Here is a 27,991-nt window from a genome sequence, read left to right on the forward strand (position 1 = left end):
TCCATCTGCCTCGTAAAATGAAAATCTAATTGAAGGTGTCTGGGCTAACTCTAAAATGACAGGGAGAGGAGCTCATTCATGGTGGAGCTACTCTTTTGCATTGAACAGATCTCACTGAGGTGGTTCAGGCAGATTCAGGAAACACCAGATTGTCTCTCAGTTGGCTTAGGAAAACACTGGAAGCTGTAGGAGGAGCATATACTGCAGTGGTAGGAAGACAAGGGGACAGAATAAGATGTCTATGAAGGAATCTAAAAACAGCAGCTGTGCTGGAAGTGGTAAAGAGATGCAGAAGAAGATAACCTTGAAAGGAAGAATACCCAAATGTACACTTGGGTTTTTTGCATTTTTATGGGCCGGATCCCAGATTTCTTTTTAATCATACTTAGTATTTGCATAGCTTTAATGTGTTAGTTATGGGTGCTTGTTTTGGACATAGTCAGGGTCCCCTGCTGTGTCCAAAAATATAGAATGAAACATATTGTGTTATATCAGAACTTTGGATATACAGGGTGAATCAAAAAGAATCATCCGATTTCAATGTGCTTTAATTCTGCAGCCGTTTACTCCAGACACGTTCGCAAAAGTGTGGGAGGAGTTTGACTCTCGTACGGACATACGCCGCGTGGCCCGAGTACGACACATTGATCACTTGTGAACGTTTTGTATGTAAAATTTTATATTCAGCCATATATTTTAAACTTTACTGCAAGCGTCTATGTCCATTGTTTAAACGAAAATAGCCTTTTGAAATCGGATGATTTTTTTAATACATCCTGTATTTATCATCTTGTGTTTACATCCTTTTGTTGTAAGGAGAATCAGGGAAGCATTGAATGCACAATTACACTTCTAAGTAACAGGTTTAACACATAACCAGACTGGAAAAGGAAAAGTAGGGGAGGTTATTTGTAGTTCACACCTTAAACGTTCATGTTTGAAGAAAACAATGACATGAAGGATAACTGAAAGCAGTGGAGGCTAAGAACTGCAAAATATAGTTCACTTTCAATATCCACTGTTCAGTTGCAGGTGAAGTATCGTAATCCAGTGTTAGAGACATGTGCTTTTTCCCTTGTATGTGCAAAACTTCAGGGCATGTCAGGCGAACACAGCTCAATACCAAAAGTTTAGCCTTACATGTGTACACTAGGTGGCACACTACTGTTACCTAGATAGACAACATCTGACTATGGTTTTGCATTTGATAACTACTCTCTTTACTCTTGTTTGATGTATGTATTTATTAAAAATTTTTAAAAAAGCACATCCATTTATAACCACATTTATGGAATTTATAAGAAAACAAAATAAAAGCTACTATAAAATGTTCCTGCTTGCCATCATTTATTTTCTGTGACAGTTTAAATCAACAGTAACTTTAAATATCTTTCAAAGGAAGCCCGATCATTAATATGAAGTAAACTCTGTGATCTAATCATTTATCAAAAGCCTCGTAACCCCCAAATATTGTAACTAAAGATTTCTTTATTGTATGAAGAGATAAATGGGAGTAAGGGGCCAAGCTATGTGGAAATGTAAACATTAGCTTCCTGTGGCCACTAAAACACACAAAAGCAGCGTTCAGTTTTATTTATGGTTCTGGTGCAGCTTAACCCCGAACTCATTAATCCCGGTTTGGCTGAGAGTCACCACCTTCACAACTTCTATGCCTGCTCTGGTTCAGATTTTAAGTACGGCAACCTGCAAAATATAGTTAATTATCAACGAAAACATAAAATACGAACGTTGCAGTAATTCATAAGTATTTTATTACACAAAGAAAATTGCTATCACAAAGTTATCACTGAACATTTAGCAATAAATATGAATTTCCATACACGACAGTAAAATGGGGACTATGTTGGTAAATATATAAAGAAAAGACTCGACGGTGAAACTGAACACCAGGATCACAAACACACACATACATAGAAAGAAAATGACAAACAGATGATAATGAATACCCCTCCATGACAGTCCCACATTAGGCTGGAGCAACATTTCGAGTGTTGTTATGAACGAATTCTGTTTAGCTCAGTCCATCTCCGCAGACCTTAATCCAAAGTTTCTGTGCTTTCTTCTCTCGTCAGGAATATAAATAACTAACAGAGTATAAAGCAAAAGCGCAGCATCTCAGCTGTCAGTTCTACTCTGTTCTGTTCCCCGTGGTACAATCGGATTCAATAAAAAGGCGAACATTTGGAGCCCCTGAAGCTCCAAAGAGGCCGGCAGTGAGCGAAAGTGTCCTCATGTCCAGTCAAGAGAACCAATACCAACACTCTCCATTTCCTTACTCCATGTCTCTCTACTTTCACCTGCTTCCTCTCTACATTTCTCTGCCTCCCTTCGGTCTCTGGCTGAGCTTAGGATGGGCCTCCGCTTCCCTGGGCAGCTTGGCTATTGGAGCCCTCCGCCTCTGGGGCTGGGGAGGACCCTGGGTCTCCTCCTGCCAGGTCAGGGAGAAAAAAAAAAAAGAAAGATACTTTTAATTTCACTCTAAAAGAGATACGGCAATCCAAGTAGTAAGAGAATCCTGAGGAAGGAAATACAACTTCCTTCAGCAGCCCAGTGTTAGTATGATTTGACTCTTCTCACAATATCAGCATCCTGTGGTTTGATTTATCTCGGTCATTTAATTGTCAACTTATGGGAAAATTGTCTTTGACTGAAAACAAAACCAGCAAGAACAACCGTGTAACACACAACAATGCAGTCTGGTACAACTGACATTAAGACACCTTCCTCTTAAAAAGTAGACCTTTGACTAAGACCGAAGGATGCCACAACGATGTGTCACTGTGCTGCAGTTACAATTAATTTAACACTGAGACAACAATCAAATCTCACCGAGACCACAAACTGAGTGAAATTGTGTTTCTGTGGTATATTTTGGTGCATCTAGTACAGGCGGTGTTTTGTCAAAGAGATAAGACTTTAATGTGGCTTAGATCAAAGTAATAGCCTTGCACAGATAAGCAGGAATTCTTCTCAACTAGCTTCAGGATGATGAATTGTGGTTAAACTGTTTGTTTTTTTCAGAGTAGAAATCACAACAGTTCTTTCAGCTCCGGTCTGGCAGAAAGAAGATTTGGCAGATTAATGGTGCGATTCTGGAAGAATTTTACAGATATCTGTGAGAAACAACAACAAAACAAAGGACTTCTAGTAGTGTGAAATCTTCATGTAGCTCAGGCCTCTATAACATTCTCACTGCTGTTCTCCAACAGACTCAAAAATAGTTTTCCTTCTCAGATTTAAAGCCATGTCTTTATTTTATTTGCCTGACTGTAATCACAGAGGGATGGAGAAAATGTGACTTTTCTTTACTTTTAGACTTTAATTCATTTAAATGATTTAAGTGGCGTCTCATCAGCATCAATTAATCTTTCTTACAGTCAACCAAATACCCAAACTGGTCTAACCACAGACTCTAACCTTGTGCCTCATGCGTACTCGTTTTACACCTCTGAACATCATTTTAAAAATTCCTTTAAAATTAGTTAATAATTAAAATACAACCTCAGATGAGCAACATAAAAAAACAGCATGCTGTGATTTATTAATATTAGATAACAAAAATGAAAATACAGAAGCCAACATGATGATCTTAAAGAAGCAGTTATTTCTGTGCATCAGTAAGGCCATATCCAAACACTTTGAATAAGTCTATCATTCTACAAAGATTATTCAGCAGAAAAAAATCCAATATGTTGCCCAGGAGTGAATGTCCCAGTGAAATAACCCCAAGGTCAGATTGTGCAATGCTCGGAAAAATTACAATAAACCCCAAGAATTCCATTTCAGTCATTTCAGACAGGTCTCAACGAGCCTTAAAGTTCATGACAGTACAATTAGAAATAGACTGAACAAGTACGGTTTGTTTGGAAGGGTTGCCAGGAGAAAGTCTCTTGTCTATAAAAAGAACATGGCATCTTAGGTTTGCAAGATTGCTTCTGAACAAACCGCAAGACTTCTGGTTTGGACAGACGAGACAAAAGAAGAAAGGTTCAGCCATCGTTGGCAATCAAGTTGAAACTTGATCATGCATGCCTGCACTTGCTTCTGAAAGTGGTTCTACAGGCTATCGAATCATGAGGGACACTTACGGTAGTTCTTCATGCACAATTCTGCATTTTGGCTCAGTTTTTGTTAAAAAAAAATAATGACATGGTGCAATGTGTCATATGTTACCGTTCATATGAAGTTGTATTATAATGATTTAATACCTTCTAAGGACCTATTGTTGTTTTTTTAAATATTATTATTTGGGGGTTTTTTTGTCATTATGTTCCAAATTAAGAAACCTACATTTAATGTTGTAAAACAAATAAATAAATAGATTAATCTTGCTAAACAACTGATATCTATGTAGCGTTAACAACTGGCTAAGGCTCCACAAACAAATGAGCAATCCCAAAGTCATGTCCATCTTTTACATACAGTCTTTGGATTTTATACTGTCGGCCAGTCTAAATCTTGCCAAGCAAATTCTTTGTTTGTAATATGAAAAACTATATGCTTATTTTCTCTGATTTGCTTTCACACTGTATAACACACATTCATTCTGATGTGGCATTACTGACCTGCAGCCTTCAGGTCCATCTCTGCCATGTCTTTGGTAAGTTCACTGGTGCTGGTCGCTACTGACCCCTCTCCTGAGATGTCGGGCACTGCGTTCCTGCGGCCTGTGCGATCACAGTTGATGAAGTCTGAATACGACGTCTCCACATCCATCATCTGCCCATGACCAGCGCTCTCATTACACCTGCCAGAGGGAGGAGGGGGTGTCAGATGGCTATGGAAGTGTTGCAAGAAGCAAATAAATCACTGTGTTGTCTCCTTTCAAAGCCGTGGGTGTACTTTTTCCACTTTATCCTGTGCATTTCTACTTCGGTATAGCCAACAAGACATGTAAAATACTGGTAAGTAAGTGAAAAATCACTAAGAATAACCAAAACGGAGAAAAAAAGCAGCTACTTAGAAACAATTCTACAGTGGAGGGATCACCAAGAGGAAATTAATAAACAGATTAATGAAGGTGTTCGTAATTGCAATTTCTATTTTGGTATACAATTAATGACACTCTTAACATCTGTGCTAATTGGTCATCCTAATTACACTGGGGAAAGGGGGTCTCACTAACAGTGGGGCCTGTCGACTAGAGTTAATTTGTCTGTCTTAAACGTACTTACAAAAGAAAAAAGAAAGAAAAGGGTGAAAGCTTGAGAGAGTGCCAGTCAATGTGGAAAACAAGGGTAAAAACCTAAACTCATTAAGAAAAAACCCCCAGCAGGGATGTGGCCAGAAAGAGTCCCAGCAAAACAAAACAAACAAAAGCAAATCAAGCTCCCATTAGCTTTTTATTCCTCTTCTGCTTCCTGTTCTCACTCCATACTTAACTAGGTCATGGACACCGCCAACCACTAAGACACTACAGAGTCAGTATTCCTCAGAGACAAGAACAATAATACTGCTCCAGAAAAGAAAGTGATAGAAAAGATAAGAAAGTAGTCCTCTGATGCAAACATGGGGTCACGGAAACCCAGAGACTGCCAGCAAATGCCATCACAGCTGCTGCTCTCCTACAGCTTTATTCCCTGAAGGTCCCCCCACAGGCTAGCACAGAGAGCAAAGACCTCTCTGCTCTGTATGTGCAGCATACATGACTACATCTACAGACTTTAACTCTCTGTTGAAGCATTGTTAAGTCACAACTGAACAGCTAAACAGCAAAGCCATGAATCTTTAACAGACTTGAGGGCGAGTTGAGGAATGAGAGGGGAATAAAAATGAGCTGGCAGACGCAGAAACGACACGCTGACCTGGGGCCAGTCTGTTCCCAAACTCTTTCACTCACATTCCTTTTGTATCGTTCAAAGGGTCCCGCAATTGTTTTCTTTTCTTTCACAGTGCGTGTGCACCATGCCAAAAAGGAAGCACCCAGGGTCGTTCACTGAGAGGTCAGTAGCAGCTGCAGATGTAGGCAATGCTGACTGGGAAATCTGCAGTGAAGGGCAGGCTGTAAGCCCCCGTAGGTAAGAGCAGTACCTCTGAAAATGTCACTGAGTTCTGGACTACTGGCATTTCCCTGAGTGCTTCTACCAAACACAAGAGCCACTCTGTATTCACGACAGCAGATGGTGGTGTGATCCTCTGATAGATTGTCATCTAGATAGCAGAGCTATACAGTCATTGGTGACTAAAAATCTCCGTGGGAGACCAGTGTCTCACAGGTTCATTAGTACACCTAAAGTACCACCTTTTCCTGGAGCCCAAACAATCGAGGCTTTCATTAACCACCAATTAATCTTGATATTAGCAGGAAAACATCTGTGAAATTTCTGATTTTTCTTTTCAGCAAGTTCAATCCTATACCTTTATTTCTGGATTACACTGAACAAAGACACAAAGAGATATTATGCTAGTGCTAATCAATCACACACAATAAAGAAAACAAAAAACAAAACACTGACGGGCAAAGTGGGAAACATAATCTAGTAGCAATGTAATGTTCTGATGGGAAACTTCAGGTCCAGGAATTCCCTTTAAAGTGGACTATTATGCTACTTTCTTTTCTTGGACTTTACTAAAGAAACATTGTATCTCACAATCACCTTGATGCAACACATCACCTTATCCAATGTTTGAAGCTGTTGAGGCCCATCCCCCTTCACTTTCAGGCTACTTTCTTCTGATTGAATACCCCTCACAAACAGAAGGTCTGAACAACATATGGGCGGGGTCTTTCACCTTGCTTTATCATGTTAGGGCTAGCCTATAAAATAGCCTGACCTTTTTCTATATGCGTGTTTAGGAAGGTGGTTTTAATCCTGTGGTAAATTTATGTAAGTCCCATAATATTCAAACCTATCCTGAGATTGTAGTTTATTGGGTAAAGGTGCACAACTGGGCACATGTTATACTGTGTAGTTAACACTGTTTAAAAATGAAACAATAAGTTTAATTGTTGAAATTAAATTGCTTAACAAAGTAGCAGTGTTTCCAGTTTTAAAGAGTATGAACTGAATATCTTCTTGGTTTTGAATGCTGACTGGGGAAAAAAGGAAGACAAATTACAGGGAGAGGAATTTTGAAGGAAAATTCCCACTTCCTTCAATGGAGCAAACACCATACACAATAGAGGCATAATGACAATGCAAAATGAAAACACAGGCTACAGCTCCAAAAACTATCACCAAGAGCTGTTAGTACCTAATAAAATCAAGGGACGCTAATTTACTGTAAACTCTTTATTGTTACAGCCACTTAAGAGAATGTTTGTTATTCCAATGAATATTCAAAGACGATGTGTGAAAAATATTTGCGTGCTAGCTTGTTTTGTTGTAAACTCAGGGCAAAACGGCTTGCGTGGATCTGACATAAGGTAACAAAATACTCCGAGCCAAGAAGCACTCTGTCTCATAACCACCCATCCACTTTCTTAACCGTTTATCCAGTTCAGATTCACGGGAGCCTATTCCAGCTGTCAGCTGTCTCATAACCTCCCCATAAAAATGCAAATTGTTGTTTTTATGTTTTTAAGTCAAACGTGATTAAACCAACATGTTATAATACGTCAGGAGTGATATTCTGGACTAGTGAGCAGATGCACCAAAGCAAACATGAGACAATCTAGCCTCTCATCTAATCCTCTGCAAAAAAAAGAAAAGAAAAGAAAAGCTAATAGACAAACCAGCATATCAGTTTCTTTAAATTGTAGTTGATGCTCTATGAAGACAACGATTTCACATCACATTATAAAACAATCACTCAGGCATGCTCCTAATGAGTGCAATTTCTACACAGAATGAAAGATTTTAATGGGAGATCTATCGAACAAACAGCGAACACTGACTGTGTGTTCAGTGCAGCAATGACTGAACTTGTGTGGTTTGTTATGCCTTTTTCTTCTCCACCAGCCCAGTTGTTATATGGCTTATGGAAGTCTCATTTAATTGCCATTTGTTTGTTTAATTAGTTGACTTCCTTGCACATGTGGATCAAATCCTACCATGAGATTATTAACAGGTTTCCATGGAGGGATGACGATGATGATGGTGATGATGCCTTCTGCTCTTCAGCTGGTGTTTACACTCTTCTGTGCCTGACTGTCTGGTCTCAGCTGTGATGGAAGCGGTTTAATGGTGGTGCATCTCACTCGATACCGATATCCACACAACCAACTGCGATGATGAACTTGTTTTTGTGGCGCTGGCTCGACTGACTGAAGCAGTGGAGCTTGCGGCTGTTGTTCACATGACGCGATTTGTATAATGCAAATGGATATGGAAAGTTACTAAGGTGCAAGGTATTGTATAAAAAATAAATACATTTTAAAAAAAGAACTTCAAGAACCTTTCTTCTAAAAGTAGTTAACTACAGGTCTTGTTTGATTGGTTGCATGCAACCAACCTACTTTAAAGGTGATGCCTTCAAAGTGCTCAATCATGACCCCAAAACTAAAGCATGTTCATCCTAAACTTATAATAAATGACAATCAGCAGCAAACCTTCATGTTTACAAAGTTGAAACTAGCAACTGTTTGGCATTTTTGCCTGATAGATGAAAAGTCCAGAAGATAAGCAGACCTGCCCCTTATATCTAGATGGCCTTTTAAAGATACACTGTACAGTACGCTTAACAAATCCACCTTCCACACAGATTTGATTCATCCCCCGCTTTCATGTGGAAATGTCAACAGTACTAAATTCCAGGAATTATGACTTATGGTGCTCTTAAAGTGCATGTCCTAGTTTGATTAAAAAGGCGCCTTTATGCGAAAACCCAGGGCAAGTACACAGAGGGAAACTCTACACTGCTGCAGCTGGAAACACTGCCACCAGACAAATGTCACAGGTGTGTGTGTGTATATACACTTGAGACAATATAACAACTCAACACTCCAAGGGAAATTGCCACATCCCAGCTCACAAGCTGAACTCCTCTCTTTCCCCTTCTTTTTCCTGCTCTGCATTGCATCTGTCAACAGTTTCTGATGTAGGCAATCACTTTCAGGGAAACATGCCAATTCAAATTCATATTCCTGCAGTATTATCCCACACACACAATACACTTTAGCCTATTGTGAATGAAAGCAAAGGCTGAAGAAAACATGTACAACAGCAACATCAACTGTATACAGAGAGGGTTCTGACAGGTTTAAACATGAACTGTGACCACACTGGGTGAGGTGACATGTAACCGGAGAGGTTGGGGCATGTAGATATTAGAAACAAAAGCCTTTGAGTTCACTATGGGAATATGAGTCAGCACAGTTACTTATGCTGGGCCCATTAGAGAGGCAAGATCACTTCAGTCCCAGCGGAGCCTTTTAAGCCTGATTTGTGTGTAATAAGCTTGTATTATCTGCCATAACCCACACAAAGACCAACTTCTTTGCTGATTCTGACATCCATTAGGGCCATCTACCTGTCCAACTTCAACTCAGTCAACTAGTTTTTGAGAAGTCCTTGAGTAGGCAAAAACTCTCCATATCACAGTCATCTGCCTCATCTTAAAATTTCCACTGGCCTATTTCTGGTGGTTTAGAGTTAATAAAATCCAAACAAATGAATCATGTTAACAAGAATTGTTTGACTAAACAGCTGGTTGACTGACAGAAAATGTATTTGCAATCTAGCAAGGTTTAACAGAGGAATACGTTCAACTGTTTTTGTGAGAATTTGATGCTTTTATTTTACTGTAAAACAGTAAAATTAATGTTTTGGGGTTTCGACTGCTCGCTGGACACGTCGGGGTGTACAAAGACATCAAAATGATCCTTCTGTGTGTATTTGTTTAACCCTCCAACAAACGAAGATTAATCTTGAAAATAATTACCCAAACGAAAGCTACAACAGAGAACACAATAATTACTATATTAACAACACAATGCCAGTCTGAGCTTCCCAGATGCCTGCGAGAAGACTTCATTTTATCCAAAACACAACAATTTTCAGTTTACTGTGATTATAAGCAAATTAAAGAAGCCAATCCTTCTAATGTAGAAGCTGAGTCTGTTCAAACTGCTTGAAATATATAGCATTTCAATTTCTGCCAGTTTGTCACTTTTCCACATTTATAAAGAACCACAAACATCTTCTTGATTTGAATCTTTACTAGCTTGCAGTTCCACATACTAAAACTTTGTTTTATTTACGTACAAACAGTGCATTAAAACAGGTGACAGAGAATTAACGTCAAGCTGTCTCTCTTACCAAAGTAATCAGAGTTGCTTCATCTCCTCTCAGGTCCCTGCACACAGACACAAAGTATTTAAGACAAACGCTCCTGAATCGGTTCACCCTCCAGTGCAGAGCGTTGCACTCTGAGAGCACCATAACACTAGTGTGCTCAGCTCTTTGCCCTCCTGCTCGCCGCCTCTCAGCCCCCTTGAAATGTGGTCTGGGCACTGTCTATTCACATGATGTCAGCAGCTGCTTGCTTGACAACAAGCCCACTCCAAACACAAAGGAGCTGTATTTCCTCATCAGGATTAGCATTGTTGTTCCTCCCTGGTCTTCCTCTCATAAATAAATAAATAAAAGCTCTGTCCATTCAACTTTGTGTGTATGTGTGCCCCATATCCTTCCTCTTCTTATAGGACCCAGGCTGGGTGGGAAGACCTAATTTCCCCTGGTGAAGTGACTATTGCAACTTGGCAACCCATTAGCTTTTGCTCTTCAGTAGCCTTTTACTTGTGCACTGGGAAAAACTTTCCCTGCTGAGGAGACAATAAGACGCTGCTGTAAAGAGGTTTTCAGCACCTCTCTCTCACACCGGCACTAAAATCAGAGGATTACGATTAAGTCACAGTAGAAGCCTCCATCTTCTCTGTCAGACATGCAGAATTATCACTGATAACACTGGATACTCAATGCAATTTCCCATCTCCTCTCCACTGAGCGGAGATACCGAGAACGATCACTGCCACTCTCATATAATTGCCATCCTAAATGAGCGTACTGAGCTCCCACGCCTTAAGGCATTATGAATCAGCTGAGGAACCGGAGATAAGAAGGCTGACCAAGGCTATTAGCATCAGCTACTGTGGAAGAGTCATGAGTGAACTTATGAATAAAACAAAAAGGAGCTGCATCTTCAGAAAGCTTCAGCCAAATCAAAAATCAATCTCACTCGGACAGATTATCTCAGCAGGCAAGCAGAAGAGCAGCTAAGTTGTGGTTCCCCACTTCGTAAGCCTGAGCACTTCAAAGATCAATTCCCAGCATTTGTTTCTCAAGAGAGATCAGTGCTGGAGAAAAACACACATATGAATGGCTTTGCTCCAAAATGAGTTCTCCACCATTAAAAATGACTCCAACTCCCACACTGACTACCATCATATTCCTCTAAGAAGAGCTACAAATTAAAGATTTTACTATGAAGCATTTTGCCTGTACAAAGACATGAAAAAAGGAAAAGGCGTTTTCGAAAAACGCTTCACAGCACATTGCAAGTAAGGCTGCAACTGCAGATTATTTTCTTGATTAGACAACTTGTCTGCAGATTCCATTTTCTTCCAATTATCCGATTTAGGGTTACGTTGGGCCTGCAGGATATTACACTTGCAATTGGACAAGAGGTGCACCGTGGACAGATCAGCAGTGTATAGCAGGGCTAACAGAGACAGATGACCATTTGTGCTCGTATTCACACCTACCTTAGAATCACCAATTCACCTATTACCCTAACATATTGATTTGTGGTATTGTATTTGATTTAAAATCAATTAGATTAGAATTTAAATAAAATTCCCCAAGCATGTTTATTTAACTCAAGTCAGCTTTAAGAGATCTTTTTAGACTCTAAAAATACAGTCTGCACATTAGAGAGGCAGTCATACAGGAAAGATTCAAAACTTGAATGAGATTTGCACAGACCAGGACTGAAAGGCTTGGTCATCACCGAGCTTCACTTAAGCATCAGTAATATTGGGGCCTGTCCAAAAGCCCAAAGGATACTAATAGATGATATCCACCCCAGCCACAGTCTGTTGCCTGTCTGGATGTTTCTTTGTTTGAATGTGAAATTACGGAACTCGTCCACCATACTTAGACTATAACAACTGTATTTTTCAGGATTATCATTTAAGGAGCATTTTTCTTTGTTTTTTATCTTGGACAGGTGACATGTAGAATCTTTAAAGTAATTCTGAAAAAACAAAACACTGAAGTTGTATTATCCCAAGATCAAAGCTCAGTCAAAACGTATGTGAATAAGAGTTGTCCGTTTGTTATGTCTTAAAAAAATATAGAAAAAGAAAGAAAAGAAAAAAAACCCTGACCCTATTTGTTTTTAGCAGGAGTCAGATCGACCATCTCTTCCCCTGCCTGAGAAACTTCAAGCTGCACTGGCTTTCAGGGAATTAGAAGGTCAGAATTTCAGCGAGTTACTAAACCAACACAAGTCTTGGTGGTCAGAAAAAAATCAATCCGAAACGTTACAGGCATCCTGTGTGGTTAAGTATGAGGTCTTCTTCATTTTGTTCTCCAGGATGCCAGGATCAGTGTTTCAGGTGGGCTGATGGTACGTAATGACTCAACATTCTTCCTTCTTAGTTGTTGAGGTCACAAGACGCCAGCATGTCGCCACAACAGATCAGTTAGCTCAGCGATCCCCAACCTTTTTTGCGCCACAGACCGGTTTACGTCCGATAATATTTTCACGGACCGGCCTTTAAGGTGTCAGGGATAAAAACAACAAAATAAAACCAGTACTAGTACAAAAGAAAGAAGACTTATTTATAGCACATGGGAAAAGGCCCAGGGAAACAGAGTTAACAGCAAAAACGATAAAAAAAAATGACGATAAAAACCCTGAAAAATCACACCCAAGCCTCAACTCTCGTGGCTCGGTACCAAACGACTCATTGACTGGTACCGGTCTGTGGCCCGGGGGTTGGGGACCGCTGACTCAGCTGACTTTCCAACAAACATGGTTGACATCATATTGATTGGCCCGATATTGATGTTGTATCCACAAACACATCCAGCAAGAAATATTTCTCACAGTATTGCAATAAAGGAAACGTGTTTTTTAAATACATTTGATTAACAAGAAATTTACTAACTGAAAGGTTGTGAACAGCCACACAACATCCACCTCTCTTACACAGAGTAGTATTACAAGATTTTATAGGGTTATTTTTGTTGTTTTAATCTAAAACACTATATTCTGCCACAGGATCTTTACCCTACAATATAAAGCACCGTGAGTTGACTGTTGTGATTTGGTGCTATGTAAATAAAACTGAATTGAATTGCCTCTCTGGACACATATCTAATCAGTGTTGGTCAGTTCACTTGGTGAGATAAGAAATAGACTTCAGAGACAGAAGTCACTGTTCGAGTCTCCCTTGCAGCAGCTCTGGGTCCCATTCTGAAACTTGTATGATTAAACCCTTTGGTTTTCTTAGAAGCCAGTGCCTCATAGTCACAGTAACATGATCGATCACTGTGTGTGTAAACAATACTTCATTTTATATAGACTAGTTGACTAAACAGAGGAATTGGGGACCTTAAAGATTAAATAGTTGAATTCTCTAAACATTAGGGAAAGGTGCTTCCATGTTTCCTTTGCTACAGGATACACTTGAGCGCCACTTGTAAGATAAGCCACAATTCAATGTGACGCACCATTTGACCATTTATGGAAATAAACCAGTGACGATTGACGCAAATCATGTAAATTACTGGTGAGTTTTGCATCTTGTTGTGCAACTTGCTAACATGTAAATACATTTTGAACTTTAACGTATTTGTGTAAACCTACAGTATATGTGAACAATGCAGCATTGCTTCATTTTATTCTGCTTGTTATGAAGTCGTTGCCTTGTGCAAATCTCCTGATGACATTAGAAAAGTTCACTACAAATAAAAATACCGAGCTATACTGAAGTGAAGCGATGGTTCTAATGCAACTTGGTTTGCATTAGTTTTGTCTTTGTTTATGAATTTTCCTCCACCTTTTGTCCTGACCTCATGCCCTTGTCTATTGACGTAAAGGACAAGTGGTTAGGAAAAGATCTGGATGGCAATGTTTTTGGCTGTTTCACTGCAACCTTTGATGCCTTCTGCCATTAGTGACTAACACAGCCTCAGGTTTCTAGTACTGAACAGAGACAAGCCCATTTGCAACCAGAAGCAAAGTTGATTCAAGGGACACAACCTGAGGACATTTATCAGAGCTCCCACTAGAGCAGGGACTTTATTTATCCTCTTTTCATACACAGTCCTCAAGTACATGTGTAAAGTGGAATTCCCTTTCAACTAGCCATTTTCAGTGTTTTCTGACCACCATTACATCATACTTCATTTCAGATTGTGCACCAAATCCTTACTAGTCCTTCACAGTGAGCACACTTTTCATCTCAGAAAAGGAATCTAAATCAGTTTCCTAAAATGCTGAGCTATTCTTTTACACATTTATTTATAACGTCATTCTGAGGTAATCACACCAAAGCCTTGCATGATTTCCACTTATTTTATCAAACATAAGCCACACTAATTACTGCTGCTCAAAAAGTAACAACTGCTGAAAAGGGAAACCCTTTATATAACGTGCTTTTGCTGAATGTGTCTAATTAAAGGAGACAGATCTCCTCTAACTCGGCATTAAAATGTCAGTGTGCTCACACCAACTTAAATTGATTTTTTTTTTAAAATCTACTCAGTTATTTCATCTGCTGAGCAGATGGCAGGGCCACATAATAAACAAGACTAAAGAGACAGACAATACTTCTACTATAGACTGTGTCCTCTTCTGTTAGCACAGCTCACTTAGCAACAGCTGGGGCAATCGATACTCGTTTTAGAGGAGGGGGAGCCGGTGCATCATGATATTGCTGTGTCAAACGATACCCATCCACAAGAAAACAATGGGATCACATTTGCCTCTCTGGAGGTAAGTAAAGGTTACGTTACCAGAGATATTAAATGTACAACACAGTACTCCAAATAACCTGTAATCAATGAGTATTTCACAGGCAGTAGAGAGAAGTGTCAAGATATATGAGACAGTCTGCTGTAGCAGCATTTTCTGCCTCAGGCTATAGGGATTCCCCTGGTTTGTATTTGTGTGTGGGTGTGTGTCAATAGGATGGGTGTGACTGATTCCCATCAGCCAACCATGATTCATAGCTGAGTCAGGAGCAGGTGCTTCAACCGGACTGTAAAATGAGGCCATGATTATGGCCCCCTTTCTAAGCAAGGGGGAAAAAAAATTCTCTCATCTCAGTTTCAGAGTGCTGCAGCAACTGTTCGCTTAGATTCTCATCTTTCATGAGACTGTTCACGGGCAGTGTTGTCACAAAAACGAATTTGTCAGGAGAAACCGATTTTATAATGAATGACTATCAGAAGCAAACACAGACAGCACTCTCATCTAATACAATCAAAGCAAATAAAAGAGACGACTGCTCCCTGAAATTTATCTCATCTGAACAGTTACCGTCTTGTTTACTTAACAAGACAAAATAATTCATGACTATATAAAGCAGCTCCGAGGGGGATTTGATTTGTTAAGGACTTAGTGCGGCTATACCATCTAAAAAATAGCTGAAAAGAATATTTAGTGAAAATATTGTAAAAAAAATAAATAAATAATAAATAAAAGAAAATAAAAAATTAGTGTTAAAAATTGGTGTTAAATATATCATGTTCCCACACCTTGTATATATTTCTGTTCACTGAAATGTTACATTATTGGGTTTTTGCAGTTCAGTCAACCAACCAATGAAATACATGCTGTTTATATTCCGTTACAGGGGTGGATGCTCACATTAAACATTTATAATAAGCATATTTACAAGTAAACATTGTGAGCCAAAAGCTCAGGCTTCAGACTGCTCTAAATGTTCAGTTTCAGACAGTTTTTTTTTTTTTTACACCCTTAGATCTGCATGATGTCATAGAAAGGAATATTCCTAATATGGTCATCTGGAGCACACAGTTTTGGCTTTAAGCACAGAAGCCCCACCTACGTGCCTGCATGTATGACAGGCAGCCAATCAGAAGAAGGTTGGCTTGAACGAAGGGGGGAAGGGAACTAAAACAGCTTTTGTGCAGTGGCTGATTTAAGGAGCTGCACAAAGGCCTGGTGTAGTAAAAAAATAAGGATTAATAGTACTATTATTAGTAGAACAGTTCCCTTTTAACATTAAGTCAGTTTGGTTGTTTGTTTTTTAAAATTTGATAATGTCAAGTCCCTCTCTTTTTAATCACTTTTTAATCTATTAAGCAAGAGGATAATAATATGACAACAAGTGATAAAATAATGAACTGCACCGTTGATTTTAATACCTTTTACTGAAAAAAATTAAATAAATAAATATAACATATTTGGACTACACGGTTACAATTGTTTATCCAAGCAGACGTTCTCATCTCCCTAAATGTGAGGATCTGACATTTTTCTCTCAATGTGCTTGGGTTCCTTGAAATTTTGGAAATATTCATTTTTACAATAATAGACGGAAAAGCTGTAAATCTGCGTGAAAAAGAAATATTTAACCAAATGTAATGCTTGCTAATGTAATGTTTGGAAATCTGAAACACTTAGGAAATCAACAAATTTCAGAAAATGAATGAGCAGCAGCTTTAATGATGATTACAGCTGTTAAATCAAGGCAAAAATCTTCGTGTCTTTCTTCTAAGATGCCAAGATTTTCTTCTTTGTTTGTATTTGACATAACTTATGAATAAATATTTTTGGTCAAAACAAATTAGATTTAGTGTGGGTGGAAGCAAAGACAGCTCTTGTTGTACGGTATGAGGAAGATTCACGTATAATCACAAAGAAGACTGAATTTGGGCCACTTCAGCTGGAGATTAATTTTGTAACTCAGTCAATTAATCAATTACTTTCTTCAGCTCCAATTAGTTCCTGTCACCCCATTACCATACGTCCTCAGGTGTGATTGAGCCTTCTTTCTCTGGAATCCAGAGGGTATGCAGGGAAGCGTGGTGTTTAACTGCTGTGCAGGTCTGTGATTTTCCTCCCACTGTCCGTTCCATCTTTTCTAATTCTGCTGCAAGGTTGCCCATTTCTATTTCTGTCCGCACATTTAACAACACGAGACCTCAACAGGAAGCAGGTGGTTTGTTTGCCTGTGTTGTTTATGCCCTCTCTTTTCCCAGACTCTCTGCACACACACTGGAGGCTGAATAAGACCCTTGAGCTAACGAGGAGGAGGAGGTGGCGGCGGCGGCGGTGCGGCGGAGGACGATGCAAGGACAAGTGGTAAGTGAGGGGACTGGAGAGTAGGTGGTGATGAAGGTAGGGGGGGGGGGGGGGGTGAGAGGAAAATGATGAGGATGAGGTGAGAATGGAAAGCAGATGAGGACAGAAAATCCATGAGGTTATTGAAAGGGGAAAAAAAGGGAGGATGAGAGAAGCAGAAAAGGAATGCATCCATGTTTATTGTGCTTTTAAAAATAAAGACAGAATCCCTCACAGGCTCCAATGTTTTCATTACTTTTTTTTTGAGAACTTGAGACACACAATACATCCTGCTCGTGAGCTGCACACATTTGACCAGTTTGTAGCAGAATAAATGGCTACTATACCAATATATTGGCTACTTCCTAATGCACCACCTGTTAGAGGGATTTTACCCACAACTCCCTCAACCCATTAATCCTCTCTCTTATAAAATAACAAAGACCAGAAAATGACTTACAGTCAGGCACGTCTCAGTCCCAAAGCCAGAAATGTGATTATACCAAACACAGCTGCTCTTTATGCTGCACTGGAAATAATTTGAAGAAAACGACTCGCTCCTCTCACCTGCCCCGACAGCCCTGCTGCGTCTGAGGTTTGCCAAGTAATTCCACTCAGCTACATCATCACACTTTTCTCCCACAAGTCTAGGAGGATGTGGGCATCATGTGATTCGATTTGCTGAGTTGACGGAGATACAAAGGCACATATGTCACCCTCCTCGTGAGCAAACACGCCGATACAAAAAAAGGAAAGAGCAGAGGCAGTCATTGCACCTTACTCCATATCATTCATGATGGTATACAGAAAAGCTTTGGTTTTTACAGTGTGCAGAACAGTAACCACACACACATACACACACACACACTCGAGTGCCAAAAATTGCAGTTTTTCTAATGGCCACTTGAGGGTGGCTTCAAAATTGAGCAAAGTTTGTTAAAATTCCAAACTTTACAACATTAAAAAGAACGTTTAAAGCCTGGTACAAAAACATTTTTGGCCTTTATGGATAATACAGATAGTCCAGGTGTATAGTTTTCCCCTTCACAACACTACACGGTGGGTGAATTCTTTTCCATCCATCTGGAATCTGAAGTTATTGACAGATGTCCTAACAGACGGAGATGCAGCGAATCGATGCTGCACCTGTGTTCGCTAAACTGAACTTCTCAGCGGTGTTTGTGGTGTTGGTGCCTTTTGTTGTGCTTCAGTTCTGGTAAATGAAATTCCAGTACTTTATTCGTCTGTAAAGTTTATGAATGTAATTTGCTAGTGCTAGCTTATAATTTGGCACTCCACCCCACATGGCATCCAAAAAGCAGAGTCCAGAAATCACAGGGTATGAATTCATAATAACAGTTTTATCTGCATTATATAGAGTTACATATGGGCAAGTGATATACAATACTTTAAGGAAATACAATATTTCAATATTGAAATATTTCAAGGAAATTTGTGATAATTATATTTACGACAATACAGAAAAAAATAATACGAAAGAAGATTTTATTGGTGATGGCAGCTTGCGGGCAGCAGCATCAATTACAGCAAACAAAATTACGTGCTTTTTCCATCCTTTTCTAATGGGCGACTGTCACTGATGACAGACTTCATTTAATGTGAATCTATAGGCACAATGTGTCAGCAGTAGCAGGAGCAGCATTACACCGTTTAAGTAGTGACTTAGCATTATATACAGTGACACATCACACATCAAATAAGAACAAAACACCAAGGAGCTCCTTTTCCCCCCTCTTACAGCATTATTCACAGTAGCGGATTCAAGCAGTGTGAGAGATTGTTATGAGGCTTAGGCCAAGTCTTTTTCAGGCAATTTAGTTACAATTGCCAGTCTTTATACATAAATTTAAGTGCTTGCAATAACTAAAGTAACAACCTTCCAACTATTCAGGAGCCTCCACAATGAAAGCTACATTCGGCTGCTCTGTTATTCACAAGGGCTCGCCGTCATGGGTAGCTCCACTTGTCTGATTTAGCAGATTTTTACAATGGATGCTTTTTCTGACATAACCCCCAAAGCAATTGAACAGGCACTGAACCGGGGATCTTTTTCTTGTTAGGTATGCCACTACACTCATAAGCCTCCACTATACTGTCACATAATAAAATTAAAAGGTTCAAAATTTTGTCTTCTTAGGATATTGCATCTTGGGTTGAGTTGTTTTTGGGGGGGTTTAAACCAGTTCCTTAAAGTTCTCCTTTTCCACCATGTAATTTCAACCCACTGTTTGCTCTTCCTGGTATATGGAGTGTAACTAGAGAGTGCTCCAGCAATCCTTGGCGGAGCCATTTGTTTATTTTTGGGCCACACATGACTAGCTGCTTGTATTTCTCAGCTGCCTTCGTGGTCTGATCATCTTTTTTTTGCCTGGGTGCCGAAACAAGTTTGTTGTTTCCACCGTTAGCAGGAACAGCTTTCTTGCATTGTTTGACGTTGTTGTAGAAGCCCTCTTTTTAGGTACTTGGTCATCATCAGAGGCTGATGCAATGGAGGCCATCGCTCTCAGAGATGCCGGGGATCGTGTCATGTGCGCAATGGGACAGTAAACCCATGACACTTTACATCATGTAAAAATATATACCAGTATTACTACAGATGATATGATGTGGCGCAAAATATGCAGCAGTGGAACAACATCAGCTTTAAACCTCAAAACTTGCCATGGCACCATTACCATACATCAAAATATAAACTTAAAAGCTTCACAAAGGAGCTTCATGTAGGTCTTTAGATTAGACTGACCAATGTAAGTATGATGCACATCTATAAAAGTGTATGGATGGAATTTCTTGTATTACAATGACTGTAAACAGCAAAACAAAGAAAAGGGTTTTTAAACTGTAGAGTAAATATCACAGTAATAAAGTATAGTAGTGGCTTTATGATGAAGCTTTTTTTTTTTTTTTTTTAATGTGAAAAAGTGACTTTTTAACCAATTTTTTAACCAATTCTGAAACTTGTATGAGCAAATTTAATCTCTCAAAATGTGCTTCTTTCATGAAAAAAAAGTAACAGTAACAGAATAACTAGCAACTGTTTCAAGAGGGCCCTTGTACCAGTTGGTGGTCTCACAGTAATAATGTTCTGCAGCAAAAACTTGCACAGATTTTAGAATATTTTCTCTGTTACAAAAAAACATTCTGCCTCCTTCCTGCTTTTATTGGTGAAAGTCAGGCAATTACAGTGGTTGTATGAAATTAAACATACTATTACATTCCAATACAGTCAGCCAAACATAAGCCCTCTGTTAAATTATAAAAAGGCAAGCTAGTCCGATTTAAAATACGAATACTGTATGTCGTGTTAGGTTGCTTGTCTGACAACAGAGAGAATTACGTGATCATAAGTCCACGCAAATATTCACATGTCAGAAACATTTGTCCTCGACCTATCCCTCTGGAGCCAACTCATACAGAATGTCCATAACTCCCGTAACTCTTACGCATTTTTCATAATTTTCACTGTTTATGGCTGTAGTCAGAAAATTTTGAATCACAAACTCACAAGAATACAATGTGTCAGACAAAACCATAGTACATACATTAAGTCACAGTGTGCGCCCAAGTGAACCAGGTGTTTGATGCTGTGGGCACTCCAGCAGGAAAAGCTTTCTCTGTGTGGACTATTCAGAGGTACAAACAAGGTGAAAGAACACATCAGCGTGTGCGTGTGTGTGTGTCTGACAAGCCGCAAAGGGAGGGGGAGCCAGAGATGACGGAGTCAGTTTGTGCATGATGTCTGGACTTGTTTGGATAATTAGCACACCACCTGACTGATATATTCCCAGCATTTATAGAGACAGCACAAGTGCAAGTCCAGCACAGCGTCCGCGATAACTGTCAGTCCCTTTATTATTAATATAATTTTCTTTGCCTTATTTTAATATATATTAACCCTTAATTAACAACTGAGTTTGCATTTGCCAAATGTAGCACAATGCCTCTAAAGCACAGATTAAAGAAACAGCAAGAAGGGAACTACAGCAGGCAGCCCAGGAGGAGATCAGTAAGTATGAGAGGAACTAAAAGGTGTGCCAAATGTAACTTTACTTATTTTTTTGTACTGACCACCTGTCGCACAAAATGTCTTGCACAGTTGTCGGTAAAAGTTTGACACTAGTCAGGCCTCATATACCGCTTTTTGACAGGCCATTAATCTACGTATTAAGCAATTAATCTTATTTGGTTTTATTCTAACAAACAATTGGCAATGGGGTTCATTAATTAATGGATCACCATTTTTATTCCCTTCCACGTTTTTCCAAGTAGCCTCTTATCAACATTACTCATTGTTTCCTCTCCTCTGGGACTCAGATGAAAAGCTTTTCAGAAACAATAAAATATTTTAAAGCAAACAAAGCCTTAGAAATACTGACGTGGATCAAATAAAAGCATAAATCAGATAGCAAGCTTCTGACTCCCTGTCAAAATCCAAAGATCATGGTGTTCTTTTTACTTTAGGGGATTTTTGCCTTCTCGCCATTTTAACAGTTCAACGATTTCAGCACTTTATTCCGATCACATGGAATTTGAAACAGGCCACTCCATCTAAAATGATTAAAGTACATTTTCATTTTTCTATGAAGGGGGTTTCTCATCAAATCATCGCTCCACCGACCTGCTGGGCCAAAAAAGAGGGACGCATCAATTTTACTTCCACATCAGTTCACGTGGATGGGAATCCATTTACATAATAAGGTTTGATTAAAAAGTCCCCTTCCAACCAGATTAAAACTGTGTTTATTTAACACCTCAGACCTATCTGTGATGCTGCTGTGCTGTAGGCCAACATAGCTGAAGTAAGAGGGTGTAACTCAGCTTTGCTACATTAAATCAACAGGCTTAATGCTGAAAAACAGATGTGTTGTTTTAAAGGCGACCCTGCCAAACTATGTCATTAGTCTGGAAGTTGAGAGACATTAGGGAATAGCTTTGGGGCTTTTAATAGCAACAGATATGCAGTATCAAACCATTTCCTCTAGCCATGTATCAGGTAGACAGAGGCGCACAGGTGCAGCCTATCCCAGCACACTGGTTTCCAGTCTTTACAAGGCTTTGGACTCAGTTGTTGGAGTCAATTTTCAGTTGGGATGAAAAACCACAAGACACGTAAGCATTGCTTCACCAATAGCTTCTTGAGTGTGACACACTCTGACTGGATGCGGTTTGATTGCACTGTGGACAGTTTGTTTTCAGAGCTGTTACTGTACATTTCAGCAGTGACACGGTTTAACAAAACAGATCCATTGACCCTCTTTAAAAAAAAAAAAAAAAAAATGCTGCAAAATAGCTGCCAGTTGGCTCATCGAGTACTCATCATTGACATTTTTGCCCAACAGCAAAACGAGGCCATGTAAAGCTGGTGAAGCTGTTTAAGGACACAGCCTCCATCGCAGTCCAGAGACATCATCAAACGGTGGCAATGCTGTGAGAAGATTTGTACATTTGTGGTTGTGATTTCTTAAGCATCCACTTCCTGTTCTTCTGTTAGTCAGAAATGGTCTGACTACATTTTTTAAGGCGCAACATGCCTTGTGACTCTATGAGGAAGTAATGTTTTATAGAAAAGGATAAAACAGATTTTGGAATAGAGCACTGCTTTTTAAATTATATTTTAATTGCCCCAAAGTGGCTGTAATTTAGATTTAAAAAAAAATAAAAATCAAATGGCAATGTAAAAACAATGACTATGAAGGGGGGGTGTCACTGACAGCGATTTCTGGTTCCCGCCCACGATTCTCTTTCTGGGCAACTACAGCTATTTTCAGTTAAAAAATAAAATCTCTAAAAACCTACAGTAGACCAACTGCTCATCACCAAAGAGCTGACAGATGTGTTAAGGGGCCAGCTGCTGAACATTTGTAAAGCATTTCGCTGAAGTACCAGAGATTTCCCTCAGGAGTTGACTGAAACCAAATTCAATGAGCAAAAATGTTAATATTTAAATTACTGTACAAGCAGGAGGCACCTAATGAATAATTATGAAGCTCTTAAAGTATCAGACAGATAAATAAGGAACTTTTTGACAGCTAGGTTTCAAACAGTTCCTTTGTACAAACTGAAAGTCTGCCTGTACATTGAAAGCAAAACAAATTTTAATAATGCCAATTAAGGCTTTTAGCGCCAGGCAAATTCCTGTATTTGTTTCAGAGTTTTGAGAAAGAATTATGCATCAAAAGCACAAGTCTTTTTGAAAGCCTATGTTCGACACCGCAGACTTAAGACGATAATCTTTGCTTTTGAAATGCATGTTTGGGGATTTGATCAAAAGAAGACCGTGCCAAACAGAAGAAAACAACCAAAGACACAAGTTGTAATCTGAAGCTCCTTCCTCCTTCCAGAGGTGCATTTGGCTGCATTTATTTTGTAGTGAAACTCTAATGTGTCCCTACAAGGAAGCAAAGGGAAAAATATGTCATGAATGCAGGATGTGGGCGTCCTTTTTTTAATCTTGCCCTTTGCTCTTTTGCAAGTCGCTGTTGACTTTGTGCTCCATTGGAACAGCCATGGCATAAATATTAGTTCTTTAATCATTTGTCTGCTAGCTCTTGCTAAACAAATGTGTCACATGACTGGCACAAAGACCAATAATAACTGGCCCTTAAACCTTCTAGATGAAATGGCCCTGAAGTAAGAAAATCTCAGCGCAGTGGTGAGCTGAACACACATGACAGGCATGACTGGAAGCAAAGCTAAAAAGCAAAGTCCTGTGATTTTCCACTTGTGTTCCAATTGGCTTTTTTTTGTTAAGTGTAAACAAGGTATTTGTTTCTGTTGGTCTTAATGCCCCATCCACCACCCCCCAGTTCTTGCATCTCTGAGACTGAAAAGGCATCATTAGACCCATCAGTGAACAGCTTTGTTATGCCCATGCTTCATTGGCAAGGTTTTCCAACATCACCATAACAGCTTTTATGACATGTGACCATTATGCACCCTGTGGCTATTTAAGATAAGATAAGATAAGATAAGATAAGATAAGATAAGATAAGATAAGATAAGATAAGATAAGATAAGATAAGATAAGATAAGATAAGATAAGATAAGATAAGATAAGATAAGATAAGATAAGATAAGATAAGATAAGATAAGATAAGATAAGATAAGATAAGATAACCTTTATTAGTCCCACACGTGGGAAATTTGTTTTGTCACAGCAGGAAGTGGACAGTGCAAAAGTTATGACGCAAAAATTAGAATACAATAAGAATAAATACAGTACACAGCTGTACAGAATAGAATAAAATAATATACTATATACAGTAGAATAAAATAGAATAAAAATATACAATAAGATAAAAATAGAATACGAATACTATATACAACTGAGTAAAAATACAACGATGCCAGAAAAGATTATTGCACAAAACATATCTATGCTTGAGTCATCAAATGTACCTGTAAATCATCATCGGCACTGTCTCCACCATCATTATTAAACATTACCAAGATAATTAATGATTTCATTTAGCACTGCCAGCAAGATAAGACTTTCAGAAGTGCTCGGCAACAGACGACAATGTGAAAAGAGCAGTGACGGGAAAGGAAAATGACATTGAATGAACCACGTGGGTGTTGATCTGAAGCGCTCTTCTCCTACAAATCCTAGTTTGTGTGTGGGAAATGGCACATGCTGGATTTGTGTCCATAAACATCATTAACCCATGGCCCAAGAAATGAGGTACAGTCTGTGATTAATTCAATTTCAATTTTTAAAAAAGGAGAAATTTGGCTTTGATTATGTGGAAGGACAAAATAATAGAAAGACATCTTCGGCAGAAGCATCTTCCTGTTTGTCACACAAGACACAAAAGAGTGATGCACTCATTTTCTCCTCATGGGGAAGCCAGGAAGCTATAAACAGAGTCACTTATGGCCTCCGTGCACAGGGCAAAGAATGTGGTTCGAGGTCAGCGCAGCTGAACTGACAAATCCCCACAAAATATGTACACATTAAAACACGTGATCATACAGGGGGAAGCATACAAAAATAGACCAAGAGCACTGTGTTCACTTAGTATTAAAACACTGAGTCACTGCTATGGACTCAGATACAGGCTGTTGCTTTTGTGGTCCCTGTTATCTTAAACGTGTTAGGAAGGGTTCTGGGCAGTGGGCTGACATCTGGCAGACGTTTTGAACCAAATCACAGAATAGATTACGTGCTTTAGCTAAATGGAGCAAAGTCCTGTCCTTACTGCAAAGGAAAGCCTTGAATGTAACTTCTTTAGAGTTCCATTTAAAGCACCACAAAGACATAATGTCTTAACAATAAAAAAAATCTTCAGGAAAACAGGTTTAACCTTCGGACAAGTGGAATACGACAAAGCTGTCCAGACAGAAAAGGAAAGAGTGATAGAAACAGCCACACATCCCACCCCATGCCATGTGTGCTTAATCAGGCGCTGAGCACAGGGATATAGGAGTCTAAATGTTCTTAGGCTAATCATGTTATAGTTGGCAGCCCTCAGCAGAGGCAGATATGATTTCTATCTACTGGCATATTTTAAAGGAGCAGAATGGTTCTGAAAGCTCTGGCCATACAGCACTGCAGACAATCATAACTGCACCGGCCTGACCTGATTACTCATGATTTAACTGCTTTCCGAAAAGCCCGTGTCACAAATTGGAAGATGTGTAACCCACTAAAAGGCCTCCCAGGACAAGTCTTTCTAACAGTCAAATTACAAGGACGTGTAATCCTAATGGTAAGTGGTCTGCCTTTTCTTCTACATGCCTTTTTTGTGTGTAAATTTGATTGAAATGCATGAGCTCTGCAGGGCTCTGTCCAAGGTCAGCAGGGCATGTGTGTCTCTCCAGTAGCGCAGGGTTTCCTAGCATCACTGCACTCTCTGTTCTGGCTGTTCTCCAGCCCCCTTGGCGTTTTTGATAGATAACAGACCATGTATGGTTAGCTGGTACAAAGGGAGGAGAAGAAGCAGCAGAGAGCTGATCCAAAGAAAACCACATGCGACATCAGTCTCTACAGACTGTGCAGGATTTAATCTTAAACTCTTGAGGTGACCCAGTTCTTTGGGACGTGATATTTTTAAGGAACATTAACATCTTAAATGCAAAAATCTCATAATTACTATTTGTATGTGTCTAGCGTTACCCAACATAAAATAGTTTGAAATCATCTGTAAAACATTCTCTGGCTGCAAACTGAAATGTTAAGATTTTTTGGTTCTCTTCGCATTATCTTGTAGTATGATTGCCTTTACTTATGACTATTAATCCATTAAAACAGGAATAATGCACAACTTTACTATTCGATCTCTCCAAAAATTGGAAAATGCAGTAGTGATATGCAACAGTTCCCTTGAGGAAAAAAGGGACAAATCAGTGCAGGCCAAACACTGCTTTTGCAGTTTAAGCTCATTCCTCTGCTTACCCACTCGGGCTCTGACAATAAAACAACTGGTTGTGCTGTATTATTTTGACTTAATCACAACCCCTGGTTTATTATTATGCCTGGATTACTGTGCACTGGGCTCGGGGAGCACTTTTACTTAAAGTCACGCAGTAGACAGTGAAGCAAACCACCCCAGGCAGGCGAGAAGCCAGTGTTTATTTTCACCAGTGCCCATGCCCAGTAACACTGGCACTTGCCCAGCAACACTGTAAAGTGGGGGGTCCCAAGCTGATCCCCAACAGGATGCTGATGATGATGCTTGAGAGCACCATCTCCAAGCAGCTCTGCTTTCTCTTTCCTATTTTTTTTAAAAAGGAGAAAAACTGGACTGGGATTTTTCTAATTCACTCAGCAGCCAGGTTATTTGCAAGCAACCTCCTGTCAACGCTCCCACGTTATTCGATTGAGTAAGGAAATAGATGACGAAGTTGATCTGGGAGGTGGGTGATCTGGGTGCATTGACAGAGTAGAAATAGCCCAGTTGATGAGCGAGGAGGTGAAGGCTTTCAACAGCAATCCTGTCTGTCATTAGCTACACTGAATGCAGCAGCTAATGTGTGGGAGGGACGTGGATGCCAGCCCTTTAAACTGTACACACACACACACACACACACACACACATATGCATGTAAAGCACGCAGGCGGCCAGAATAATAGACACACTTGAATGCCTCATTCTGTCGAGACAAAAATGTGAAAATCTTTAACAACCGCAAGATAACTCAACACAAAATAAGCCCTTGTAGAAGTAGGCGTTCGTGTGTATACCGTTTGGATGCAGTGTGTGTACAGTGGACACGCACAGCTCTGCAAATCAAGATGTATTGTCTAACGCTGGTCGCTGCGCTGGCTGGAAAATGCCTTCCTAACATGATGTAGAAGGCTCGCTTCGTGACTCCACAGCTCCCTGCGGCTGGTCATTCCAAACATGAGCGTTCTTTGTTTTGTTTTTTTTACGCACGCAAACCAACAATAAATAATACATTTTTAAAGCAGCAGCCATAAGAGCAACATCGCCAATACAAAGAGCGCCACTAACCTTGGTCGGGTCTCCTCCTGCTATCCACTTGTTACAATGGAAATCTAACACCATGGATCTCCAGTTAAGTTTCCTGGCAGTCGGACAAAAAACGCAGCGCGCCGAAGTGGGCCGAAAGTGAAGCAGGATGGTGTGTATAAAAAACACAACCCCTGGTGAAGAGAGAGTGCGTGGCAAAAACCTGCGTGATTTTTTTTCTTCTCAGGGTACTGTCGGCAAACAACGGGGAAAAGGTTGTGTCTTCAAACAGCTGTTTTCCAAAATGGAGTTAGTCGTGTCTGAGCCAATCACAG

At 39.6% G+C, this 27,991-nt stretch overlaps 1 protein-coding gene and 1 long non-coding RNA gene across 3 annotated transcripts; one reads left to right on the plus strand and one right to left on the minus strand.

Annotated features, from left to right (window-relative positions):
* Nucleotides 1–1,754: 1,754 nt before the first annotated feature.
* On the minus strand, nt 1,755–27,962 carry pkig (protein kinase (cAMP-dependent, catalytic) inhibitor gamma). 2 transcript variants are annotated; one of them, XM_085393159.1, is made up of 3 exons: nt 27,699–27,962; nt 4,587–4,768; nt 1,755–2,449 (listed from the first exon to the last, which is right to left on the minus strand). In XM_085393159.1, exons 2-3 carry the CDS (start codon nt 4,738–4,740, stop codon nt 2,367–2,369), a joined length of 237 nt encoding a protein of 78 aa, XP_085249285.1. In that variant the 5' UTR covers nt 4,741–4,768; nt 27,699–27,962; the 3' UTR covers nt 1,755–2,366. The 2 variants fall into 2 exon arrangements, with proteins under 2 accessions (XP_085249285.1, XP_085249286.1); XM_085393160.1 differs by lacking the exon at nt 27,699–27,962 and adding an exon at nt 10,221–10,391.
* On the plus strand, nt 21,130–22,910 carry LOC146645747 (uncharacterized). The gene is made up of 3 exons (XR_014909143.1): nt 21,130–21,250; nt 21,831–21,942; nt 22,584–22,910. It is a non-coding gene; the product is annotated as an uncharacterized LOC146645747 (long non-coding RNA).
* Nucleotides 27,963–27,991: the final 29 nt, after the last annotated feature.

Source organism: Rhamphochromis longiceps, linkage group LG20, assembly GCF_057381845.1.
Source record: "Rhamphochromis longiceps isolate RC_006_pf linkage group LG20, R_longiceps_female_GT1.1, whole genome shotgun sequence".
NCBI classification, from domain to species: Eukaryota; Metazoa; Chordata; class Actinopteri; order Cichliformes; family Cichlidae; genus Rhamphochromis; species Rhamphochromis longiceps.